Source organism: Cyrtonyx montezumae, unplaced genomic scaffold (genome assembly GCF_038088225.1).
Source record: "Cyrtonyx montezumae isolate F1298 unplaced genomic scaffold, pur_monq_1.0 scaffold_17, whole genome shotgun sequence".
Lineage (NCBI taxonomy): Eukaryota > Metazoa > Chordata > Aves > Galliformes > Odontophoridae > Cyrtonyx > Cyrtonyx montezumae.
The window spans coordinates 33,894,672-33,921,402 of NW_027071903.1; the positions used below are offsets into that span (position 1 = coordinate 33,894,672).

The 26,731-nt window shown below is 50.2% G+C and overlaps 1 protein-coding gene across 1 annotated transcript in view; it reads right to left on the reverse strand.

Moving 5' to 3' along the window:
- The window catches only part of IGDCC4 (immunoglobulin superfamily DCC subclass member 4), a 70,159-nt gene that overhangs the window by 18,363 nt on the left and 25,065 nt on the right, over nt 1–26,731 (reverse strand). Inside the window, exons 3-8 of the mRNA XM_065734356.1 lie at nt 21,361–21,502; nt 16,523–16,656; nt 4,132–4,266; nt 1,763–1,918; nt 824–1,234; nt 109–273 (exon numbers count right to left, since the gene is read on the reverse strand). Coding sequence (XP_065590428.1) covers nt 109–273; nt 824–1,234; nt 1,763–1,918; nt 4,132–4,266; nt 16,523–16,656; nt 21,361–21,502 — 1,143 coding nt within the window. The remainder of the gene's footprint in view (nt 1–108; nt 274–823; nt 1,235–1,762; nt 1,919–4,131; nt 4,267–16,522; nt 16,657–21,360; nt 21,503–26,731) is intronic.

Genomic DNA, 26,731 nt, shown 5'->3' on the forward strand with positions numbered 1-26,731 from the left:
GTATATGCTTCCAGGAGTGGATACTGTTCTCTACACCACCTTCAATACTCACCACGAAACAGGACATGAATAACTGTTAGACACTAGTACCCATCTAATTCAACGCACCATCCTCCAAGGTCTGCACAATTATGGAAGAGGAAGTCCGGCTGGCTCCAAGCTGAGAGTACGCCACCACGTAGAAGACATAGTTGGTGTTGGGTTCTAGGTCCTTGACTTGCAGCTCAGTGGTATCATTATTGACAGCAAACTGGTACTCCACGTTATCTGTTCCTAGAGTCAAGGAAACACCGATCAGCAGGTCAGTGAACTGCCAGGACACTGGAAGGTGCCAGGAAATGGGAACAGAGGCCTCCTAGCTTTCCTCAGCTCCTTCAGTAAGAGAAAGCTAGTTCTCAGAAAAAAGAGTCTAGCTGTCACTGCAACTGCTTCTAAAAAGGGAAGAAAAACACAACTTGGGATACATTTTGGGTAGTTTCCAAAGCATCTGGATGCACTAAAGCTCTTCCAGCTCTGTTGGAAGAGAAATGAGAGTACAGGAGTGGATGGCAAGAGGTGCTGCGAACACCAGGCTTGAACACAGCAGCTTCAACTATACAAGCTAACACACCCAGTTCTTTGCCTTCAGCACAGTCCTGCCCAGAGTGGTAAGAACAACCCAGGGGAACTCCTGCTGTTACAAAAAGCCCAACATTAAGTGCAGGGTGGGTTTCTGTTGATTCTGGAAGGATCTTCTGTGCCCAGAACCAGGGACACAGACCTTCCTACGTTATCACCACACACCCACAGCCTCTGCCCAGTTGCGCAGGCAGGGAACACCTACCCACAGCCCGCTGGTAATGTAACGAGAAGCCGATGATCTGCTCGCTGTTGTGCTCCGGCCGCTCCCAGGACACTAAGACTGTGGTGCTGGAGAGGGACACAGCTGAGACCTTCTTGGGAGCGCTGGGCAAACCCTCCCGCACAATCACGGACAGCTTGGCAGTGGCACACGCCATGCCCAGGCTGTTCTCAGCCACGCACTGGTAGTAGCCAGCATCCTCCAGCCCGATCTGATTGATCACCAAGCTGCCGCTGCTCTGCACCTTCACCCGCCCATTGGAGAGGATGGCCTCGCCGTTCTTCAGCCACTGAATGGTGGGGGCTGGCTCACCCTCTGCCTTGCAAACAAATCGAGCCGTGCTGGCTCGAGTGCGCGAGATGGTTTCAGGAGCCTGGGAGATGCTGGGCGTAGCTGGGAGGAGAGAGGACAAATTAATGCAGTAAGGAGGAGGGAAAGATAGCAGAGCAAATCCCTTCTCCTCCCCCCTCGCTGCTATGTTTTATTCAGTAGCAGCTTTGCTTACAAGATAGGATTTGCCAGGCAGACTCTAGAGGCTTAATTTAGATTCTATCCAAAAGGAAAAATAAATTCCGTATCAATCATGTGCTGCATTCCCTGATCCTACGCTGTTCTCCCTACTGGATTCCACAACACTGAAAGTTAATTGCTGATACAGATTTCCACAGGGAAACCCTGGAGAACAAGAATAAGGCATAAAACGGTTCAGTAAACACAAGAAACGAAACCCCAAATTAAAAAGGTTACATTCCCACCGAGAGCTATCCCAGCACAGGGCCTTCTGACCCTAACCTGGCTCCCTCCTTCCCCAGCAGGGATCACAAACACAACCTCGTGGAGGGCTCTGGATGCCAGACCAACCCACCCACAGCTACCTGGGCAGCATCTGTCCCCACAGCAGTTACCCTGCCCTGCACTCACCCAGGACCCGGAGCTCAGCTGCAGCTGTAACGAACTGCCTGGTCTGGGGTTTGTTGGCACGGCAAACGTACACTCCGGAGTGATGGGGCTGGCTGGAAGGAATGAGGAGGTTTGTCCGACCCAGCACAATCACATCTGTGGAAACGGGCTTCCCATCTGCAGGAAGAAACAAGCACAAAACTGGGAGGAAGTTGCAAGAGACCCCAGATCCCAAACCCCAGCCCGGAGAAGCATTACTCCCCTCAGCGCTCGACTGAGCGTAGGTCAGCCCAAGTCAAAACCATCTCAAGGTTTAGTTCAGCAGCAATCAAAACAGTCACGTTTCAAATCAAAATAGTCTGTAGTGCAGAGAGTGTGCCTGGAATGAGACCCTCCAGGAACAGAGCATTTCAGGGGATGCTATGCTAGCACACTCTTTGGAAAAGCTGCTGGATCTCCTTGCTGACCCCCATGCACAAATGCACATCTCACACGTTAATACAAATGTCAGAGAATACCAAACTGCTATTGACTTGGGGTTCTTCCATCTTCTGGGTCCTGGAAGTGAACCCAAATTCAGGCAAGACAAATTTAGGCACAGTATCTGCAAACATTACCTCTCGTCCCTCTCCAGCTGCAGCTCAAGCAGCAAAACCTACATCACTCCTCTGCCCTCACACCTCACAGACTCAGCTGAATCAGAGCAGCTGCACCTACTTAGCACATCAGCAGGGAACACAGCTGAGACCAGATTCTCTGCCCCCTCTGTTTATTTCAGAGAGCTTCAGGTGGCCTCACAGTTCAGTGGCTGTGCACACTCAGGAGGAGAGAATCAGCGTGCCCCACTGGCACAGGAGCAGCCTGAAAATCCGACTCCAGATGGTAGCAATTAGCTGACCCCACCAGGGCTGGCAAGAGCCGAAGTGACAACTCAGAGACACAATCCTGTCTTACCTACATGACTAATCCTCCAGCAACCCAGCCTGCTCCTTCCTGCTGCCTTCCCTGCATAACACAGAACTGCTATTGCAATTAACCCATCCCTTCCAATTTGAAGAGTCCACACGGGAAAGCAGAGGAGAGCAAGCAAACACTTGAACGTAGTGAGCAGGCACTTGAAAGCACGCAAGGAACTGCTTCATAGACTCATCAAATCCTCAGAGCTGGAAGGGACCTTAAAGGGTCATCTCAGTCCAACTCCCCTGCAATGAACAGGGACATGCACAGCTAAATCAGTTTGCTCAGGGCTCGATCCAGCAATTCCCTTCCCCTTTCTTTCCCTCAGTTAAAAAAAATAATCATAGCAATAATTAGCTCTGATAATATCTACTCTGGGCATCAGCAATATTCAATATAGCAACAAGTGATCTAACGTGGGAAAAATGGGTATTTCTAACTGTGAAGTGCACAGGATAAACAGAAACATTGCTGCCAGAACACGTAATCCTCGCTGATTTGATTTCCCAAGTTGTGTCCTTCTAGAAGGTTTGTGCTCCTTTTTTGAAGGGAAGAAGAAACATTTGTGTACACTAAAAATCAGTGCCTGTGGACGAGTCTGGGCTGAAGACCAACCACGATGAACAGTTACAGGGGAAAGGAGCCTTAAATCACGACTCGGATTTGTGAAAATGACTGAGAGCCTTTTCTGGGGGAGAATCAATCCCTGGGCTGCAAGCAGCCTCAGTCAGAGCCTCTGAAGCATGGGCTGAAGTGACACTTGCTGACGTGACAGCAGCAGCCTGCTCGTGACAGAGGCTATCAGCCCTGGGTAACGGATGCCAGCCTCATTTGTACACCTCTACTGAGAACTGAGCATCTTCCCATTCCTCCCATTACACTGGGGAAAGCAAAACCAGAAAAAAAACAAAAGCCAGTAATTTGAACTCAGTAGGATTTTTGAACCAAAACCTCCCAGCAACACTCCCAGCTCACGGCCACTCCAATGATTAACAGATCTTATCCTGCTTTGTAATCCTGCAAGATAATACAGGATCTTTCTCCAAGGCAATGGCAGATTCCAGAGTCCCCACTGAGCTCTGAGTCACCGGAGGAGCAGCACACACCTGACCCCATCTCACGACCTTTACTACTGCTCAGGCTCCTACAGTGAGTATGACTAATTTAGACCCAAAGGCATCCAGACACCAAAATTTCATGTGTTTCACAGGTCAAACAGATAGGAAGTGAACTGCGTGCTCTGTAACCTAGATTTAATCAGTAATTCCAGTTATTGAGGACACCCTACACCACGACACCACCTGCGTTGTCAGGCAGCGATGTGAAAGGGCCCCTTCTCATCCCACTCATTTTTCTGCCTTCTAATATGCTTTGGAAACAGGTGCCCATGTTCCTCCTGCTGACAGAGGCTCAGTTCTGTCCCTTGCACTCACCCTGCCGTATCCAGGAGACAAAGGGGGTGGGATCAGCAGCCGCCATGCACTCCATCACCACGCTCTCCCCTGCCACCACCGTGGTGTTCTCCGGAGCAGCAACGATGGTGACATCTCCTCCTGCTGGCTGTGAACCTAAGGCTGAAAACAAAAAGAAAAGGCTGTGTTCTTCCCATTGAGAAGTGTCTGGAGAAGCACAGAACACCAGAGCCAGCCGTGCCTCCCTGCTGTCTCACACACGGTGTCCCATGCCTAGGAGGAGAGAAACAGCTCTTGTTTTCATGTGACAGCAATGCTTCTTCCTTACGAAATGAACATGGGGGTGACCTAAGGATTTATTTTCATCATATCAGCACCAACAAAAGTTGGTGTTGGGATTTTCACGCGGAACACAAGAAGAGTTTCAGCCCAGCACCTTCAGCAACTCTTCCTGATTTGTTTGTTAATGAGATGGCACTGAGGAACACAGCTTGGCAGGCACGGTGCTGATGTATTAGTGGTTAAACCTGATGATCTTACAGGTCTTCTCCAACCTCTCATTCTAAGACACCACTATGCTCAAGCACAGCAACTGCTCAGGACACAGCCAAGGCACTTTAACAGTTCAGAAAGGATCTAACATCTTGGCTAAAGAAATTCTGATACCCAGACACGTGTTGTAAACCGAAACAAAGAGAGGCCAAGGCTCTGTGCCCAGGCCTTCAGCTCAGGGCAGACACTGACTCAGCCATTCCGCACCCGGAGCAGAGCACGCTATTTAGCTGATAGGTGCAAAGACAAATGGCCAACGTGTAAAATCAAGCAACGTTTACATGAAGATTTATAGGCTGCACTGCACGATTTCTTGAGAATAGGATGGGGATTTTCTGCTTGAAATGAACCTTCTGTGCCTACCCACTACTGAGCAGAGGTTAAGGGAAGGTTAAGGAAATGCCTTTGCAGCGGCCAGATTTCTGTTGTCAGATTAAAACAATGGGAGCACGCTTGAGAAGACCAGACTGTTCATGACCTCCGACAGCAGAAAGGCTCTCTTCCCAGTTCTTCTGGAAACATTCAGCTCTGAGGGACACTGTTGCTGTTGTCCTCAGGAAGGGAGAAATAATTGCAGAGGAGTTACGTAGCATGAGGAACTCCTGGGCCCGCTCCAGGTGCTCCCAGGATCGAGCAGAGAAAGCTGTGGGCAGCAGGTCCACCACAAATCAAAGCAGCTCTTTGATCAACAAATCAAACACATCTCTGTCAGACACCGAGGGAGATGCCCAAGGAAAGCACTGTGCCCTCCTAGCTCTGTTTTTAATGCACCTGCCTCTTGTGTCTTTTGGAGGTGAGCACACTGCAGCGCCCGACACGCCGTGCTCAGCCCTCCTCCAGCCTCACTGCCCTCTGCCCAATGCACAGATCTTACCAAAGAGAGCTGGCATCACTATGATTTTCTTTCAGCCCATGCAGACACGAAAGGAATTTCCACCTGTAGTGGGAGTATTAGAAACAGCAAGGAGAATAGCCAAGGCAGAGCAGGGAGAGCAGGAGCCTGTGCTTGTCCAGCAGATGGAAGCAGAGACCGAGGAGTGCCCAGGGCCCCCCCAGCTGGGGCCACGGCCGGGCACACCGAGCTGCACCCCAGCCCTGAGCAAACACCAGCAAAAACAGCTGGCTGTGCTGCCCAGGGCTTTGCTCCATTCTATTACGTTTGCTATGCACATCACTCGCACCTGCAGATGCTTTCAGCCCAACAGCCATCACATCCAGCTGCAGCAGGACAACTGGGGCAGGAAGGAGTCATGTCAAACTGGGGGTTCGGGGACCCCATCACCACACATGTCAGAGCTGTGGCCTGCAGCACCAGCACTGTGCTTGAGAACTGCTGAGCCAGAAAATGGGCTAAATGTAAACCAGGCCTGAGAGCTTCCACAAGAGACACAAAAGCTGGAGGCTCAAAGAAATGCAAGCTTCTTTAGAACCACAGCTTTTGTTTTACAAAGTTCAACAAAGCTCTAAAATCCACAATTGGTCATCAGTCCCATCCACGGGAACGCACCAAGGGCTCGTGGCTCTGACAGCACTGAGAGCAGCTCAGCCATCCCGGTCTGAGGCAGCCACAAGTCAGGTCTTGTCCTCAAAAACCAAGTGGGAAAACTCTTCAGATGCCAGGTCTGTTTGTCACTGATTGGTATTGAAATCATACTGCAAAAGTAAACAGTCCTGTTTGCTTTTCCAGCACATTCTTCAGCATGTACATGGATGGATGTCCCCCTGCACCTCTGGTAAACAGGGGCAGCTCTCTCCAGCTTTGCATTTCACTGTGGGATCACCAGTGCAAGCCTGCGAGTCAAGATCCCCTTACACAGCATCCTTTAGAGCACATTTTCCTCTTGCTTTCTCAACAGGCCAGCTGGATAGGATGGAGCTCAGGTTAACTGCTATGGACAGGAATCGGTTTGGTCTGAAGAGTTCCCAAGAACAGTCAGTACTCAGTTAACCAGGAAAAGCTCTGCTCAGTGCCACCTGACAAACATCAGAAAGCAAGAGTAACTTGAGTTTTTGTCTCCAGTGCTACTGAAATAATTTCAGGTCAAGAGGGAATATTGTTAGAACCAAAGGAAAAGGGAGCAGTTTCTAAGACATCTTTCACTGCCGGAACAAAACAGGTCACTGAACACACCTGCACCATGCCGTCTGTTCCGCAGTGCTAAAAGCTGCCACAGTGCTTCTATTCAGAACTGGGGGTTTGAGAGTCCTTTCCAGCCCCTGGCTTTGTTTTGTCTCTCCAAGCAGCAAGGCTGCTGTAGGCAAAAGCTCTGCACAGCCCAAGGCACAAGCTGTCAATTCCTGGAAGAGCTCACCGTCACCGCTGCCTTCACAGACTCGTTGCCCTTCTGAACCAATTGTACTGAATGAGCAGTGCTCCGGGCACTGGAAAACACTGAGATGAAGGCTCTGCTCCTGCACGTTTTGCCACCCCGCACCCATGTCTGTGTCTGCACAGGGAGACACAAGGATGCCATTTGAGCATAAGGGATGCCACTTGCTGACAATACACAGAAACACTTCCAAGTGTTCCCCTAGGTTTTCACTGCAGCCTATTTCACAGCATTTAGGCGTTTTTGTGCCTTCCCATCACAAGTCAGCAGAGTTGGGCTAAATTCAGGTGCTCCACTCCTTCACACCATCACTCTTAGGGGCACCTCACAGTGCTTAACACACAGGAACACTCCAGGCAGAGCCCCGCACATGAGCCATCCGATGTAAGAAACAATTCTGTACGGTCTCAAAGAGAAGGGAAAGTGAGCATGTGAAGGGATGCAGCATGGGGAACTGCTTGGAACAAAGCACAAAATGTTTATTTGAAGTTTGAGCTCGAGTTATAACATACAGCAGTGATCTCAAACTCACAGAGCGTACAACCCAGCTCTGCCTCCAGCACATCCATAATTCATCAGCTCTCTCCTCCCACCTCCCCGCTCTCATCAGCGCAGAGTATCCGCTACCAATTCAGGCAGAGCAACAGGAGGAAAATGGTTTCTGTTCAGCCAATTTGTGATGGCTGTTTGCAGTAACAAGGAGATGACTTCTGGTCGGGAACTAACACGTCTTCTCCTGCTTCCATAAACACCCTGCCTCGGCAGAACTGCTGGAGGTGGACCATGGCTCACATGGCGACACATTCAGCTGTCAGCAGTTCAAGATGTGGAGATACCCAACGATCACTCAACAATCTTCTGCTCAGCGAACTTTCTCACCCTCTCCAGAGGAGGAGCATGAAACCTTATTCATCCCTGCGAGTCTCCTCTGGGAATAGATCCTAGCACCGAGCAGCTGTTCATTAGGGAAAGTCAATGCTGTCACTGCTGTTATTCTGCAGACAATAAAGGAGCAAATTACCCATAGCAAAGCACACACCTTCAAAAATGCAGGCGCCGTGTTTGCTGAGCGTGTCCCACTCCCAGCTCTCAGCTCACAGATCTCCTGGATCATGCAGGGACAGTGCTGACAGCAGCCACAGAAGGGAAAAACACCCTCCACACCTGTCTTCCTCCTCTGTTCACATTGCCCTGGTAAGTTATCTGCGATCTATTTCTACTCCTGGTCTGCACCCAGAGCAGGAGATCACCAATGTGCAAAATCTCTAGGCAGGATGCTTGCTTAAGTGGATACTGCAACACTGACTTATCTGCTTTGAGGGCAGTATCAGTGACATCACTACAAATGCTCATTTCTTCTTTTCTCAGAGGCTGCAGTGACACGAGTCCAACTTGGAAAAGCAGCTGAAAAGGAATCTGTTTCTTATGGAAAATGACACTGCAACACTGGCCCACCTGCTCCTCTTCTCCCCAGTAACATAAGTGAGCTCAGTAAATCGGGTCTGCATTGACAAAGCACCTCACATCCTCAAAATATTTTGTAAACAATGACGTGTAAATGTAATGGGAAAACTGACACAGGAGAATTTCTCTCTGCCTTATGGAACAGGGATGGAGTCTGCCTTCCTCCTCAGCAAGCCAGTGCTGCAGCACACATCGCCTGTCACCTTTAAACATCGCACAAAGAAACACACTTAAATGATTAAAATGCAGAAATTCAATCACTTTTAGAGCTATTAAGAGACCTCCACATGCAGCCCTCGTGTCTCCAGCTATCTCAAAATCCCCAACCAAGTCAGCTAACAGCTCCCAAAACACACAGCACAGCCTTCTTCTAAAGGCAGGCACGAAATCTGCTGCCTTAATGTCTGCAAAAGTGAGGTGGAAAGTTTAGTGACAAAATTACACTTCTTTGACTTTATATGTATATTAATGAGTTTGGACAGGGAGTGTTCATTTATTCCCTTGACACAGTCCTCAGGCAGCAGACCAGCACCTGCCATGGCTCTCGGAGCCTCTCCATGGAGCTGAGTGCAGCAGGAGGAGCTGCTCCAGGAGCTGCTTTTCGCTTGGCTTGAGAGGAACAGCCTGGGAAAGGCTTTCCCCAGCAACTCATGCCCTACGAGGAGCCTGGGAGCACACGGTGCCAGCCCAGACAGGCAGAGGGGCCAACAGGCACTCCTCTTTCACTCCCCTCAACTGCATACAGCTGAGAGATTTTTCAGCTCAGAAACTGCTGGTAACCAGATGCCCAGGAGAAGCTGAGCAGTGGCAGCTTTCCAGGAACTGCCCAGCATTTTTAGGGTGCTCTCCCCCACCCAAACCAAGGATCATCCGGAGCACAGAGCTTTATACCATCCGGGGGCTGTTCAGCTCTGCCGCAAAGCAGCCGGAGCATGCTTTGCCCACCACTCCTCCTCCTCTAAAGCTGTCAACATTGGCTCTCTGTTTGCGTACACGCAGTTGGAACTGCTCTTCGTTACGCCAAGAGGGACTGGAGCCAGCCAGACTGCACGAGGAATGCCTGCTCGCTTCCCCAGCGAGCATTTGGAAGCGCCCACATTTCCCTGCTCTGCGCAGGAGCCAGGCAAAATAAACAGGAGCCGAGAGCCCAGCACTGGGGCTCTTCTGCTTTCCTGCTGGAGGGCCCAGTGAGCAGAGGGGCTGAGGAGCCGGGGCTGTGTGCCTGCTTCTGAGGAAGCCTGAAGATATGCTGCATAGAGCTCTGAGAGGCAGAAGGCAATGACCTCAAGTGTTCAAGCATCACTGATAGTGTCAGCGCTGCAGATAAGAACTATCATTTAATAAGCTTTTAACCAATCTTGGCACCTTTTCACAGACCTTCACGCGAAACTCCTTGTCAGAAAGTCCCTCTGTGCGCAGCAGGATTTAACCCCCAGGTCAGACCAGAGGACTGCAGAAGAAAGGAAAGCAGCAGCGGTGCCCTCAGGGTATCCCAAACCCTCTGCAGAAGGCAGAGCCCAGCCCAGCTCCCTGCCCTAACCCACCCCACAACCCAGACAGCTTAACCCAAGCAGCCCTGGGGCCCCAAGCCTGCCAGCCTTTGGGATTCAGCGGAAACATTCCCACATTTCTTTAACCATCATAACTGATTATACCAGCTCTGTGTGTAATTGAAGTGTGACAGAGGGGCTTCAGAGCAGAGCACGGGACACAAAGGCTGTCCTGTAGCTGCTTTCACCACCTAACAGAGATGCTCACAAGTATGGTTAGTTAGCTGACGACTGCTCTGTGCTAGCAAAGCAGCCTGTCCATGTTTTGGCTCTGCCTTCAGGCTAGTGTGCAGGCAAAAAAACTTGCCTGTCTGCACCTGCCTGGCCAGAGCTGCAGGCAATATCACTCCCAGGTCAAAGGGGTCAGCCCTGCATGGAGCACAAGGGAGAACACCTGTGGCACAGCACGGGGTGGACTCGTCACACATCCTGACACCATCCAGCCCTTTCCCAGAGGCCTTCTCCAGGACAACGTATCCCATTTCCAGGATGCTGGAGAAACCTCCAAGAAAAACAAACTGTAAGGTAGGCAAAGATGCTTTGCTACCCTTCCTACAGAAAAGAGATAGAGACACGGTCAACAGAAGGCCTTTCTGCCTCATTCACACATTCACGAGCCCTGAAACACCTCCTTTCTCTGTCAGCCCAGCGTGTGTCAGTGCCCGGAGCCATTTCACTCCACTAACTTCCTGCCTGTGCTCAGGGGCTGACATTTCACAGGGACTGACACCTATTTCATCAGACCTATTTGCAATTCAGATCTACTTGCAACATCGGATCTATTTGCAATTCATGTAATCTGTACCTCCAGCGACAGCAGAGAGGGAACAGGCTGGAGGCCCCGGGCTGTGCAGAAGGACACAGCCTGCTTTCTTTGTCACCAAGGCTTGTGCTTTGTCCCACTCCTGCTGCCAGCCGTGGGCACTCATGTTACCATCACGCACAGCTTTGAAAAGAGAAATTACCTCGTGGTGGGGTCTCCTGATGCCAGGTACACAGAATGCTTCCTACAAACTATGCTTCAAACACACAACACGCTGGGATCCTACAATAACACAGTCTGGCAGCAAACGACGACTGCCAACTTGGAAGGAAGAGCTAAAAGCAGATGGATGCATCTGCATTAACTCAGGACAATGCAAATCTGTTTTTCTAGGAGAAGTCTGGAAGGAAAGCTGGCTTTCTATGGGGAAAGATCATTAGCAATATCCATATTTTGTGTCAAACAGCTTCAGTTGGACACTTGCTGGAGTGCTGCAGCGATTCCCAATCTGTCTCAGGCAGTGCACAAAGATACAGAGCTCAGTAACATCACCTGCCCCCAGTCCCTTCCTTCTTTCCTGCTTTTCACTTGCATCCACAATTCATTGCTCCTTGGCTGCACTGGACACTGAGCTGGGCAAGAGCATCTCTTGCTGATGGGACTTTAGACAGAGCCACATCTAAAGAAATGGGACCACAAGCTTTGCTGTGTCTCTGGACACACACAGCATCCTCACTTGAGCTGTTAAGATGCTGTAAGCACCGCAGGGCACAGCCAGCAGCCAAGGCTCTGCAGTAACACAGGCAGTTAATAATTAACAAGTGCCATCAGGAACCCGACCGCATCCACCTTGCTGTCCCACAGCCCTTTGCAAGCTGCTGACCTAATTATTATCTCTATTCTTAGCTGCCTCCCAGGCTCAGCAGGCAGGTACAGCTGCTTCACGTGCCCCAGGAGAGCCCAGGTGTGGTCCTGCAGTGCTGCTGTGATGTGCCACAGGGATCCAGCAGTACCAAAGGACTCCCAGAGGAGAGCTGCCTGCAGCCTGCAGCTTCAACCAGAGCCTTACCAAACACCAGCTCTTATTTCAAAAAGCCTCAGAAGTGCAGTACATGTGGATTTATTAAGAGCTGCAGGTGGAGGACAAGGAGGACTTCCAAACCACTCCCAAATCCAGCTGGCCCCCATCTCTGCAGGCAGAGCTGCCCGTTGACACGGGAGCTGAGCCAACCCCAAAGTTGGCCAAAGTGCTGTGTGGGGGAGACCAGTTTGCCCTCAGGACCTGGGAACAGCTCACCTCTTCCCCGCCTTACATCTCTTGTTCTGCTCGATTATCCTTGACACCTCCGTTGCCACTCACTTTGGTGCCAACCCCTGGTTTAGCTGTTCTGCTTAATAGGAGGTGAGGGCTCTGAGTTTTCTATCAAACCCTCTGTCACCGTGGGCTGCTGGAGCTGTCAGGAGCACAGCATATCATAGCCCTGCAGAACTTCACAGACAGCTGATCTGAAATTCCCCCTCCGGCTCTGGGGAACAGGCTGCTGACGCTCAAGCTATGGGAAGTCCTCTCTCAGCAATCCACATGGTGTGATGTGTGCTGGCCCCAAACTGACCCCCAGCCAAGGAGAGAGCTGGGTGTTTGGGTGGGTGTCTGCATTAGCTCTCTCACAAGTTTCTCCAAAAATCTGTGGTCTCAGTCCTGCTCCACGTCTGCTTGAAGTCATAGGCATTGCTAGGCTCAGTAAAAGGAGACAGAATGAACATTTGCAGCTTGTTTTAGGAAGAAGGTCACTTTTAGTTTATAGGTTCATTTATTAAACTAGAAGAGCTGTACATCTCCTTCATCTTGCCATCCTCTGAATTCATACTTCACTTGGCTTACATCTTCTACCACAAAGGAAGAGCATTTTTCACAATCCAGCACATCCAGCACACAAACAGCTTCAGCTACCTGCAGAAACCTGGAGCGTGGAAATGCGTGCAAAACCAAGTCCTCGTGGGGGAGAATTTGGGATGCCAAGTGCAGAGCAATTCCCTGCTTAAGAGCCAGAGGGAGAAGAAAACCAGGATGCTTCACAGGAAGAGTGGCAGAGGACAACGTTCAGTGGAAGAGACAAGGAACAGGGACACAGCAGCTGCAGGCTGGAGATGGGATCCCCACTTCTGCAGAGTCCCAGGCGGTGATGGGAGCACAGCGCGTGTCGGCAGGGCTCAGGCTGACAGCCAGCCCGGCATCCCGCACGTCATTCACACATGCAGGGACTGAAAGCCCACTTGTGGTAACAGCACGTCTGTTTCCGCGAGGTGGTGGCCAACTGTGAGTGCTGCTCACTTCATCACCACCTTCCCAGTGAGCCCCAAAGTTAGCCCCATCCCCTAGCTGTGTTCTCCTGCAGCATCTGGGGCAGAAGCCACCCAGGTGCCAGCAGCCACAGCCTGGCTCTCCCTCAACGCCCACAAATAATCCACTGCAACAGGAACACCAAAAGAACACAGAATGCAAAGGTGTTCCACAGCTGCCTCCAAGCTCTGTCCCTGTTATCGTATTTCATACAAATACTTGACTGAGAAACACATTTCCTGGGACGCTGCTGCAGCAAGCTGCTACAACTGTCAACGTAAATGATGTTCTGCCAACGGCAATCTCGTGGTGTCATCTCTAATAACACAGTACTAAATCCCAGCTCAGGGAGGACGTGCTCATCTGCTGGAAGACTCCTCGGGGGCCTGCTGACTCCAGCCCCCAGCCCTGCTGCATCCACACACAGATCTGTACTCCCCATTCCTGTGTTTATTATTTTGGTGCAGGCACAGGATCACGTGGGTCGTGGTTATGAGACCACCACGGTAACACTGCTGCAATGACACCCTGTCAGGGTCCCAGGAAGGCTGTTGGGCACTCTGCCTCTAGCCAGCCTGGACTGGGGAAAAGGTTATGATCTGTTATGATCTAAAGCTGCTAGGATGTTTACCTTTCTGCAGGCATGTAGGTCACACTTCAACAGATGCAGGGCCAAGAAATGGCACAAGGAGCAAGCACTGTGTGTAGCACGGAGGGGAAAAGTGGAGCAACAGGCAAAAGCAACCTACTGAGACCACACATCATGGTGCCCAAACCTTTCTGCTACCCCTCCTTGAGGCAGAAGCACCTGAAGGGTGAAGGGATGGCACTGCCAGATGTGCTCCGTGCTTCATCTGCTGGGAGCAGCGGAGATCCAAGGGGAAAATCCAAGTTATCCCTCTGCTCCTATTCCTACAGCAGCCTCTGTCTCAGGGCTGAAAGTCAGAGTCCCGCTCTCTGGCTGCTCACAACACCACTTCCCCAGGGAACGTCTGGAAATTTGCACCATGAAGTCTGCACAGCCCAAACATCTGCAGAGCTCAGAGCCCGCCGTGCTCTGCCCTGCCTCTGCACGGCTGCTGACACACAGCACAGCCTTCAGCACATGATGGGGAAGGCACACGACCAAGGGAAATGACACTTCGGGGAGGGTTTAGTGGGGTTTTAGTGTGATAGAAGGGGATCCTGCTAATTGCTGTCTCTCCATCTCCTTTATTAAAGGCATTTTCACAGGAACAACTCCCATCCATCACCCAACAGCGGGGATGGGGAGGGACAGAAAGAACAACTGGGCAGAATCACAGAATGGCCTGGGTTGAAAAGGACCTCAAGAATCATCTAGTTTCAACCCCTTTGCAGGGGGGCCTGGTCACCAACCACTAGAGCAGGCAGCCCAGAGCCACATCCAGCCTTGCCTTGAATGCCTCCAGGGCTGGGGCATCCACGACTTCTCTGGGCAACCTGTCCCAGTGCATCACCACCCTCTCAGTGAAAATGAGCTATAGGTAAACAGACTCTTTTGCTACATACAGCCAGCTCAGCCCCACAATGCCTGGTAGGGGTAAAGGTGTGGAGCAGGAGTTCCCAGGGCTGAGACCTGCCTGCCCAGTGCCAGAGGAAGTGTTTGCATTACAACCAGCACAGCCCTGAAGTCCATCCTGAGCACTCACACTCGGTCATCACCGCATGGCACTGTTTTATTGTTCCTGCCAGCAGACGTGGAATAGTTTGGCCTCTGAAATGCCTGAACAAGCAACTCAAGAAATATTAAATAGCTGTATCTTGAGCCTTTCTTCTTTTCACTCACCCACACCCCTTCTCTGATCTCCTCCAACCAAAGGAGGTCTGCCTTACCAGTTTGCTCCAACTACTACCAGCTACTTTCTGAACAGGGAATAAAAAACCTCTTCAAGCCAGTTCAAGCATCCAGAAATGTGCCCCTGATGGGAACATGCTGAAATCAAAAAGGATCAATGCCATGCCAGTCACTGCTGGAGGAGCGAGTGGCCTGCACAGGTCACTACAGCTTCCCATCTGTCTCAGAGATACTTTTCCCCAATTATAAAAATCCCCAGAGATTTAACAGGCATGTTTTTCATCACTATCAGCTCAATCTGGTGAAAAACTCAACCTCGCATATTTGTTTTTGCAGCCAGCGGGTGGTGTAGTGCTGCAGAAGTGAGATTTGGGTGAGAACTCCAGGCAGAAATCTGCTCGGCCGGCTGCTGCTCCAGAAGGAATGCTTCCCATTTAACCTCTTCCCTTGCCTCCATTTGCAAAGCAGATTAAACACTGCAGAGTACAAGATGCAATTATGCAGAACAAGTTATGATGTCAAGGACAGCATATTCACCTTTGTAGCCTGATCAATATTACTTATCAATATCAAACCAGACCCAATGGCAGAGCTGTCTCTGCAATGTGGAACTGCCCATAGCAAGAGCTCTCCTCGCCTCTGAGCTTTGTTAAACACAGAGAGGATCTGGCAAGGGCTGACAATTAGATACAGAGCATTCAGCTGCTCATGAATTCTCTGCAGATTCCACACAGATTACCTCCATGACACAATCCATTGATCAGAGGTGTATTCTCAGGCTCCACAGTTAATTACACTCCCTGCTGATGGATGAACAGCAAAGCCATCTCTGTGAAAATACACTGGTAGCAGAATGCCAAGCAAAAAAAAAAAAAAAGAAAACCCTAAACAAAGACAAAAGGAGCAGGGAAGCATTACAGAGCTTTCAAGGTGAAATCTACCAAATAAGCATGCTGGGTTCAGCACGAGCAGCAGAACAACGTGGCAGAGGGACACCATCCTGAAAGCAGGGACAGCTCAGCCAGATTTGGTGATCTCACCCACCTGCAGCATGGGGATTATACAACACTGGGAAAGATGTTGGGGCTGGAGACCCCCTGCATGAAGGCTCTCAGCTCCCTTCCCCTGCCCAGACTTGCCCACCACACTCTTGGTTTACAGAGAAAAATGCACGTGGAGGCTGAGGCCCAGATAGGGATGCAAAGGACAGCTCGCATGCAAAGCCCTGCTCAGTCTGTATCAACAGCAGAAATCCCAGATGACAGTGCTCACAAACGGCACAGAGATCTCTGGAGCCTCCCCGCAGCTCGGCAGCGAGCCAGCCACGTGCACGCGGTGCTAGCTGGGTGCCAGTGTGCTGCTCCTCTGGACCCTGCCCACTATGCAATCTGGGATAGACACAGCCCTGCTAACTATTCCATCCTCTGACCGCTTCTTTTGCTTTCTTCCTCTACCCACGTCAGCTGTTGCTCATCTTCCACCTTGCCCTCATACACCACTTACCCAGAACACACACAGTCATCACAGAATGGCTTGGGTTTGGAGGGACCTTAAAGATCACGTGCCCTGACCAACCTGACCCTGCCAGCACCTTACCTTTCAGGACACTGAGAACTGCATCGTTGCTGTAGCGCTTCCGAGCAGCATTGCTGGCCACGCAGTGGTACACCCCAGCATCACTCTCCTGAACGTCAACGATTTGGAGGACACCATTTGGAAGAGTTATAAACCTGAGTGAACAAAAGGGAGAGCATTAGTCAGGAAACGGCTTGCCTGAGCTACTCGTCAGCTCAAAGCCCTTTTATCTCTGCTTTTTCTCCTGCAGAGGTATCACTTGCAGGTCCTGGTAACCACAGCAGAGTGGGTCTGAGGCATCCTAGCAGCTGAAAGGAGTGGCTCTTAAAAAGCAGCAGCTGCAGACCCATCCATGGTGCTGGAGCCTTCACAACAAAGGAACAGCTTCTGGGAGACCAGGGCTTTGCTGATACAAACCAAAAGCATTGCAGAAAATAACATATACACACATTCCTGCCTACAGATTCGTAGCCATCTAAGTGTGCAAGTGACTTTGTACACAGAGTCTGCTGTGAACAGCCTCACTACTTACTTTTCATGAAAGACTGGTAGCCAGAGGAAAAAAAAACACTGCAAAGAATCTTTTTCCTGCTGCATCTCATGTATGCCAATGGACCAAGTGACACACAGATGCACCTTCACAGCCCAAAGCAGCCAGGACAATGCTCCTGCAGAGAGCAGCTGCTTGAAACCATGCCATTCCTGGGTTGTGTTGATTACTTTTGTTCTCCCAAGAGCTCCTGGCTTTCACGTGCTGGCAAACTTACACCCAGGCATTCAGTATCTCCCATTTGCCCATGGGGTGCTTCTGGGGAACACCTCCAAGGAGTGCAATGGCTACATGGCTCACAACATGAACACAGTCCTTGCTGCATTATACTGAACAAAGCAGATGATTAGCAATTAGCATAAAAGTAGGAGCTGGCTGTCAGCATCTCCATTTTCTGCCTGGATTCCTAGATGGCAGCCTCTTTATTCTTGAATGCAAGGCGCAAAGCCTACGTGATCCTTTTTAATTATATATGAGATCCATTTTTAATTGCAAACCTCTATAAACAGAGCTGCCGAGCTTTGACAGGCAGCTCTAGGTTATCAGTCTTCATTATGAACAGGACACATTCAAAGACAATTGCTAAGGGGAAAGACAGCAGCTATTCCACAGCAACAGCACAAAGACAAGTTACAGCCATGGATGCCAGCCCCTTCCATCCTCAAAGATTCCCAAAAGTAGCCCTGATATTAGTAAATGTGGTTCTCCAGGAGGGGAGCCCAGCTGGAAGGCCAGGAGCATGGAATCAAAAGGACCTTAGGAGATGCTCCACCCCACGCTGAAGCCATGGTCACCAACAGCAGCTCACCCATTCCTGCAAGGCCTTACATCTCTAGCAATGGAAATGGCATGCCCGCCCCAAGCAGTCTGTTTCAGAGAGAATATCCCCTCTGCAAGTCTAGTGCCCAGCCTGGACCTCATCTGCCACAGTCCGAGCTCTCCACTTCTTGTTCACTGCACAGCAGATGTGGAGAACCTAACAGAGCTCCTCCTGTGACCAATCCATCACTTCATGCACCATCCTACATCCTGATTTAAGAACACAGCCTTGCTGAAGCTTCCCATGTAAGCAAGGGCAACTGCCCCAGACCCCTACAGCCCTGCTTGCACTGTTTCCAGGATACTTTTCTCAGGATCAAGTTCCACAGACCCTAGAGAAGGAGGCACCCTGAAAACCCTTATGAGGATGCCTCATTAGGGCACAAGAGGAAGAAGGCAAATATTTGCATCCTCTCAGCACTGGAGGGAAAGCTTCCCACTGCGATGGTATTTATTTTTGTCGTGCATCTGCTCTTTGAGTCTGTAATTAATATCAACATATTTCAAGCACTACGCAAAGCAACTCGCAGCCACACGAAAGAGTTTCCAATTCTGTATCACAGAATCAGGGAGGATGGGGGGAACCTCTGAAAAAACATCCACAGCCTTCTTCTGAAGTAAGGCTCACCTAGACCAGGATGCTCAGGGCCATGGTCAGGAATGCTCTGAGCATCTCTGAGATGGAGACTCCACAGCCACCCTGGGTAACTTCTGCCATGGTTGACCATCTTTGCAGAGCAGAATTTTTTTCTCTCATATTTAAACAGAATTTCCCAAATTTCATTTTGTGCCCTCTTGCCTCTTCTGCTGGCTCCTCACTCCTTCCTTCTCACTTGAGGTATTTACACACACAGATGAGAACCGTGCCAGTCATTCCCCAGCCTGCCCTGGCCCACAGGAGGAATTTCCCTGGGGACAGTTCCCTGTATTGAAGCCTCTTAGGTTCCTGAGAACCCATTTCTCCAGCCTGTCCCAGTCCTGTATGGCAGCCCAATGCAAATCAGCAACTTCCCTCAGGTTTCTATCACCTGGAACTTGCTGAGGGTGAGCTCTGTCCCACCATCCAGGTAATTAATGAGAATGTGAAACATAAAATACCCAGAAGTGCCTTCAAGCTATTCCACAAGTTTACAAAGCTTCTTCAAGCTCCTTGTGATCCTACTGTGCCCTGTCTTACCTTCTCCCCTATGCTGCTGCCAGACACTGATTGCAGATCATGCACTCTGAGGGACATGTTTATGTGCAGACCCATAAAGATCTCAGTTTTCAGCAAGCATTCATTTTGGCTCTACAGAAAACAATCCACAATTTGGATTTTTTTTTTGTAAAGTGCTCCAGAGCCAGAGTTGCAAAATAATTCTGTCTTACTCCCATGGAAAAACTGGATTCTCTCCTAAGCTTCAAAAGGGTGGGAAAAGGGCTTTGAAAACATCCCTAAACAACCCAAAAAGTGAAGAAGCACTTCAGCATTTTTCAAGCTCAGCCTTCAGTACTTTCAAGGTGACACCACACTGGAGCCTGTGTGCAAGACTGACATGAGAAGAAAAAAAAAAGCTCTGATCAGTTTTATCAGTTTACTGTGATTGTTTTACCTGGCATAAAAGAAACCACGAGCACCAATGTAAGAGCATTATCTGAAAGGCTGAATCTACAGCCCTGAAGCCTGGTTTGTGTGCATCCAACAGCGCTGTTTCAGATCATGAAGTCACTGCCTTGACGCCTGCCTGCCCAAACGACTGCGTTCCCACATCAGATGTGTGCACAGGAGGGAGTCCCTGCTGAGCAGGGGCCGGACCAGGACCTGCTCCTTCAGCAGGGGTAGGGATGACAGAGGTCTGCTTGGCAGCAGTGTTTCCTGGAATTCGCTTCATTCCTTCCAAAGCCGGTTATATTAAACCCAACAACAACAACCAGACAACAACAACAACAAAGCAAATCCTTCTGAAAAAGCGTATTAGCTGAAACATGATTTAAAAAGCAAGATCTGCAGCTAGAGATTACGCTCTGGTTTTTACAAGGAAAACAATTTTCAGGCTGCCTGTGTTGAAAGCAATCTCTGAGCAAGTAATTTCATGACATCCATCCAGCTGTCTCATTAAAAAGCCATTGCCCTATCTGCGGCACACTTCCCTCAGCCATCCCTTCTTTTGTTTTGTCTTGCTTTTTTTCCCCCTTTGCTTTTTTATTAATTAATTTTTGTCTCGTTACAAAGCACCAGCTTTGTATGAGCCCCAGAACTGTCAGATGCCACACTTCAGAATTGAGGATGTAACAGAAACTGTTTTGATTGGAAAATTATTCCTGAGTCCTCATCCCCGTCTCCTTTCCATCCCCTTTCCACAAAAAGGACAACAAAATGAGAACAAAAATGGGCTTTTAGAAACTAAAGGACAACACAGTCACCAATCCCATGCAGGGCTGATGTCTACAGATCAGCTAGTACCCAGCTTATGGTTTATTCCCTTCTCCCATCTCTAACTGACTTTCACTACTAAAAGCAACTTCCATGCTGCAGGACTCTTTACTCTTTCCCCTAAAAACAAAATTCAGGGTCCTTTACTAGATGGCCCCCATACACTGAATAAAATAAATGGTTACTGAGCAACACACAGAGCTCCAGAGGAACCATTAACACTGAGACGAACCTGGGTGGGAGAACAGTGAAGAAAATGCACGGCTTTAAAATCACTACTGAAACTAACGAAGAATGACACCAGGGTTCTGCCAGGTACAGCCAGCCCCACATCACACAGCCAGCTGGGGAAACGCTCCTCAAGCCAGGATCCAATGCCCCACAAGGTTTCTTCCTCACTGAACTTTGCACAAGACCTGCCCCAGGCAGCCCCTACTGCAGCACTCTGCTCCGCACACACGTGGGCCATCCCAGGGTTCAGGATCTGTGCTTTCAGAACTGCCACGATTCTCCACTCACATTTACACGGCCCGCTCTTCAGCTCGTGTCTTCATTTCCCTTGAACTCTCTGGATGAGGAGTAAGTGGCTGATAAAAACCATGCTGAAATTGTGCATCCTTGCGTGCAGACCTTCCAGACCACCAGAGAATTGAGGCACAGGTCTCATTTAATTACTTTGCTCATTAGCCAATTTCTACCCAATTTCATTTCTACAAAACTATTATAGACTGAGTACTCGGGTCCACTGTGGCAAAGGCTGAGGAAGAAGAGAAGTAACAAAAGAGGGAATGGTTTTGTTCTCGTTGCTATTTTTGGCTGTTTGTTTGGGCTTTTATCGGTAGGTTGGAGGATGTTTGGGGGAAGACTTACTTTGTTTTTGTGTTTTATCAACTCATTTGCACTCGTCTCCAGCAAGTGCTGCTCTTACAGCTCTTAGCTTTCAGTTGAAAACTGATTCATACCATTTCTCTCCTCATCGTACCTTTCTGTGAAGGCCTTTCACATCTTAAGTGGTCAAATTTGGGATTTTTTTTTTCTCTTCTCCTCAAAGAAATGGGAAAAGAATCAGGGCATCACCTGGGCTCCTCTGGAACGGCTCTGTGATCCTTCTCCCACGTGATGACAGGGGAAGGCAAGCCTTCGATCCGGCACTCAAACCGAGCCATGCCATTTTCTTCCACTGTTTGCGACTCCGGCTGCTGGAAAAAGCGTGCCAAGGCTGGGAACAGAAGAAAGGGAGGCAAGTTAGGAACTCTGACCCTGCTGAGAAACACAAACTTGGTATGATGCAAAAGTTAAGAGAAGACTATATGATATAAACGAGCCTGAACTGCAATTCCTCCCTTTTCCATGCCCCACTGCAGTCCAAGAACAGTAAATGAAATGTTTCAACCTGCAAGTCTGATTTTCGCCTCATTTTATCCTGGAAGGTGACAGTGTGAGAGAACACAGGAACTAGCTGGTCCTGCCAGCTGCACTTCGAAATCGCTTCCTTTTTCTGCTCCTTTACTCCACTAGGGAACAACACACAGAATGAGAAACAAAAGATGAGGAAATGCCACAACCCTGAGAAGCACGGGCTCCCCCTTACCCTGTGCCACACTCATAGCCCAGATTAATAACAGGTAAGAGGAAGAGCGAAGCCAGATGTCAGCTTCCTTGACCAAAACAACTGCCCACAGCCTGGCAATGCCGGAGCCATGCGTGCACATACCTTGCTATGGTGTCAGCCCGAGAAGGGACGTACAAAATACATGCCCTATTTTAACCTCGGCGTATTCTCAACTGCCATGAGAACTTTCTTTCACTTCAATAGTTATAATGTGTTTAAAGCATCCTGCTGCTCACTGCTGCAGTTGCAGTGAATTCTCACACCAGCTGAATGCCAAGTGGTGTTTTTCAGTTCAATAAATGACGATGAAAAACCTCTTCTTTCTGGAAAAGTTTGAAAAATGATTTAATATAAGGCCCCAGTTCGGGCAACAGCTTTAGTATTCCCAAATATAAACTGCAGAGCACCTGAACACAGAGAATTTCCAAGAACTGCATGATCTTTTAAGCTCATGTTAATACATTTTGCTGAACCCCAGAGTTTAAAAGAAAATCCATCAAACACGAGCACACTTTCAGGTTGGCAGCATCAAAACAACCTCCTCGTATCCTTAATGCTCTTTCCCATTACACTCTCTTCATCCTAGGAGTGTAAACAAGAGCACTTTGTCAGTCTCCAAAGGCTCAACATGCCTGGAAATGGCACAAAGGGATGCACGAACCCCTCTAAAAAGATTAAATCTGTCAGCATCTCTGTTCCCTCTGCTTTAAGTCAGGTCACCTGTTCCTCTTCCATTCATTTTTAAGTGGCATAATCCAAGCTGATACAACAGGGCCCCAATTTTTCCAGCAGCTATAGAGGAGCCTCCAGAGAACGGAAACCTTACGTGCAAACCATGGGCTACAAACAGCAATGCCACTGCTAACAGCAGCAAAAAGGCTTGGTAAATTGCAGCAGGCAGCTCCTCACTGTTTGCTCTCCCATGTGGCAGCAGGCAAGTCTATTTCACACAGTTTGCTAAGAGATGTGTGGTGTTCAGCAAGCTCCAGGCTCACCCCTGCACATTTTGCCATGAAGGGCAAAGGGGTACAAAAGGGAGCAGTGCTTTCTGGTCCCTGGGGTTATCCAGAGCAGCAACCTGTCCCAAAGCAAAGGTCTGCTGGCTACTCCTCCCCATCCCCTGCCAGACCTGTGTCTGCAAGCCTGAAATGCACTGCTGAGAACCAATCCCTGCCCTGCACCTCAAGCCAACCCCAAGCCTGCTGGGCTGGGCTCCAGCATGGCTCTCCAAAAGCAAAGAGCCAAGAAATGCACCCATAACAGATTTCTCATTACGGTGTGGAGGAGTGTGACTAACCAGTGACCCCGATTAGGAGCACAATGTCCTGAGAGCTCCGTGGCTGCAGCACGTGAAGCAAACCTTCATTTGTCTGCTAGAGCCTTCAACTGATAGCTCTCAGGGTGGGACTGGGAAGCTGGGCAGCTCTGCTGCCATGCTGTTACAGGATGGACATCAGGAGACAGATTGCTGAGGACAACCTGGGAAAGAAAACTACTTTGGGAAGCTCTGGGAGGAGCAGCCTGCAAAGTCAGGTACTGCCTGGTGAAGGACAGAACAGCAAGGACCTCTGTGTGCAGAAAGCAACACTAAACCAAGGTAAGATAAAGGGAAAGGTTTGTTTGAAGCAGGGCTAAGCAAGAACGTCAGATTTCAGCACCAGTGAGATTCAGGTAGACACAGCCTTCCTGGCCAGCTTCATTGCTGCTCCATAAGTACCCCCTGCACCAGCTCAGAGCCATGACCACAGCACGATGTCATCCTTTGTGTTCCCTCTTCCGTGATCCCAAGGGGTGCTCAGGTGGTAAGAAGGAGGCAGCACAGGCCTGGCACCTTCAGAGTTGCACAGCCTGGGCTCAGAGCTGCTCTCCAAGCTCACCCTAGAAGTATTCAGCACAGCCTGTCCTCCTCCTGTAAACGTTCTGGTGGAAAAAAAACTTGCTGCAGAAGTTCTGCAAAGTGATAGGCTTCAAAAGGGGGAGGTATGGAAGGAAAACAAAGCCATGCCAAGCCACAAAACAACTCCCAGCCCTGTTGTGCTGGTTACCCTGAGCACCTTAAGGCCACTCAGTAACAATGACGGACATCAGGTGAGGAGGTGCAGGAGCACTGCAGTGCAATGCCCCCAGCAACGTGCCAAAGCACTGCCCTGCAGTGGATCACACCAATCCCTCCCCACTTACATGCTCAGCCCAGCTGGAGCCAAGCTGTGTGCCAAGGCTCCCAGCCCAGGGGTGCTGGCAGCATGGGGAACGCTGCATCCTCCCCCTCTCAGCAGCACAGGAGGCCCCGAGCTTGGAAAGGCTGCCAGGCAGCAACACTACACCCAAGGCAGAAAATGCATCCTATGCAAGGAATTCGGCCTTCTGAAATGGGCTCACTGCTCTCTCACACAGCGCTTTGTCCCCCAAGCCTGTGTGTGCTCATCCCCTGTCTGCCTTTTGGAATTATCCCGAGGTGCTTCTAAGATTGGGGGGGCAACTAGAGCCCCCACTGAGGTCATATACACTGCATGGACAGACTGCTCTGGACTGCTACATGGGATGGGGAGGGAGAAGGGAGACTGCATGATTTGCCATGATTGGTGTGAATTGCCACAGCCCCAGAGAGCGGAGGAGGCAGAGCCAGAGCTCAGTCTGCAGGGCTGGATAGCACTGCAGGACCTGCGCTGCCCAGCTGACCCCTGCAGGGCTTGCTCCTCCCTCTGCAGAAGCACCAGCTCCCTATCTACTCCAAAGAGCCCCCAAAAGTCGCATCCACAGGCAATCCACAGCCTGAGCTCTGATCCACTGGATGTTCTCTGGCCAAACTGGTGGAAAGCGGAGAGCCCTGGAGACCTGGTGATGCACCTAGCGTACAAAATAAAGAGTATCAAATCCACACAGCAAATCCTTAAAAATACAACTAAACTTCTGTCTTTCAGAGACACAGCGTGGCACAGAGAGCTCTCTCTGGGGCGAGGAGCCCATGCACACACGTGCACCTCTCCCTGCTGCAGCCTGCACTGCCAGCTGCAGCACCAAGCCTCTCCAGCACTGCCAGCAGCCGCACGGCGCAGGCCTGTTCCCTCCAGGCACAGCAAACGTTTTCATCTGACAGCTACAATTACTGTAATTTTCCAGAACCTCCCTTGCACAAAATGTTTAAGCTAAATTAACAGCTTTAACAAATCTTCACCAATGTAGTTATTAACAGGTAGAAAGCTACACCTTCCCACGACGACAATAACGCTCCTGGTATTTCCACGTGGGAGCACGCAGGGCTTGGGGAAACCTGCAGACCTAACCCAGCAGCCCCAACAGCTGAGCTCACTGGCACCAAGAGCCACAGTGTGTGGATGCTGAATGGTGACGTGGGTCTGAGCCAGCAGCACACAGGGATGATGAGCAGTGAGCTGCAAGGGGCTGTTGTGCCACACATTTTTAGAGCAAAACACGAGCTGACACGGAGGTGACAATGCAAGGGAAAGGATGGAGGGCACTGCAGTGTTGTTAGGTTCCCCTGGAAAGCATTGGTGTGACCAAGGGATCAGGGCACCTGCACACGTAGCAGAATGCCCACGGGTGCTGTCCCCTGCTCATCATCGCTCCTTCATTTGTCCCTGGGTCTCCTCTGCAGGCTGTGGCTGTCCCCAGCAATCCAAAGGCCAACCCAGCAAAGTCCTGGGCACTCAGGAGGACAGGCTGCACCCATCACACATATGAATGTCTTCTCAGCAACTCTGGAGGAGGGCTGCCATTGAGGCCACCTTGATTACTCAAGCATGGGCAGAGAGAACCTTTCATGTCCGTGCACGCAACAGCAGGCTTATGCATTTTGGCAGCTCCTGTCAGATAAGAGAGGTGCAGAAATCCACATCTTTCAGTACTCACCTCCAGCAGCACACAACTCAATCCCTCACAGCGCTTCCCTGGACACTGCTGCCTGCAAACTGCCCAGCCTCCATCACTCCAGCCCTCACCAGGGACACGTCTGTCTGCCCCAGTCAGGCTCTCCCAATCTCTCAACTCACCTGGCTGACATGCTCCCTTCCCAGCCACAGAGCCAGCACAGCAATGACAGAGCTGCCCTCAGCTTTTGGAGTTACTGGGAAGGTGCATCTAATTGTGTAAAGCACCGAGAAAAGAAGAGAGAAGCAGAATGAGTGCCTACCAGCCCCAGAGTGCAGTCTGGGAGGGCTTGTCCCAGTCCACCTGCAACTGCCTTGGCACCAAGTTCAGCAGATGCTGGGACCCACAGCTCCACTGCCACAGTTTCTTCGTGGTACTCTGCCCATATGGGGCAAGCCAGTGGTGAATGAACAAAGAAACAAGTATGAAAACCACAGGAGATGACTTGATATTATGAATACTAAATGTTCCTCCTTGTCATCGCAGTGCTGCGTGGTGCACAGAGCCCCACAGCCCAGCACAGGATCTCCCCGCGCTGCGGATCAGGAGCACAGGCTGATACATCCTACCTGCTAAACAGGTTTTCTTCTGCCTGGTATTGATCAGCAGTGCCCAGGGCAGTCAGCACAAAGAATAACTCTGGCTACACGTAAACAACTTCAGACAGACTGCTGTATTCAACCGGCAGGAAAAAAACCAGAGCCTGCACGATCCTCATTTGCAGCAGCTGAATGCTAATGTGGGAAGTGCCTCTGCCCAACCCACGGAGCAGCACACAGCCAGAGATGAGTTTCATTAATAATTCCCTCACTGCTCCCCATTCAGAAGTGAATGTTATGTCAGGTGCACCCCTTTGCCGTAGCAGCACCGTCCCTGTGCAGCTGGCTGGTAAGGAGGTGTATGAGTCCACGTCAGGAGATGAGCTGGGGCTTCACCTGGGACTCCTTG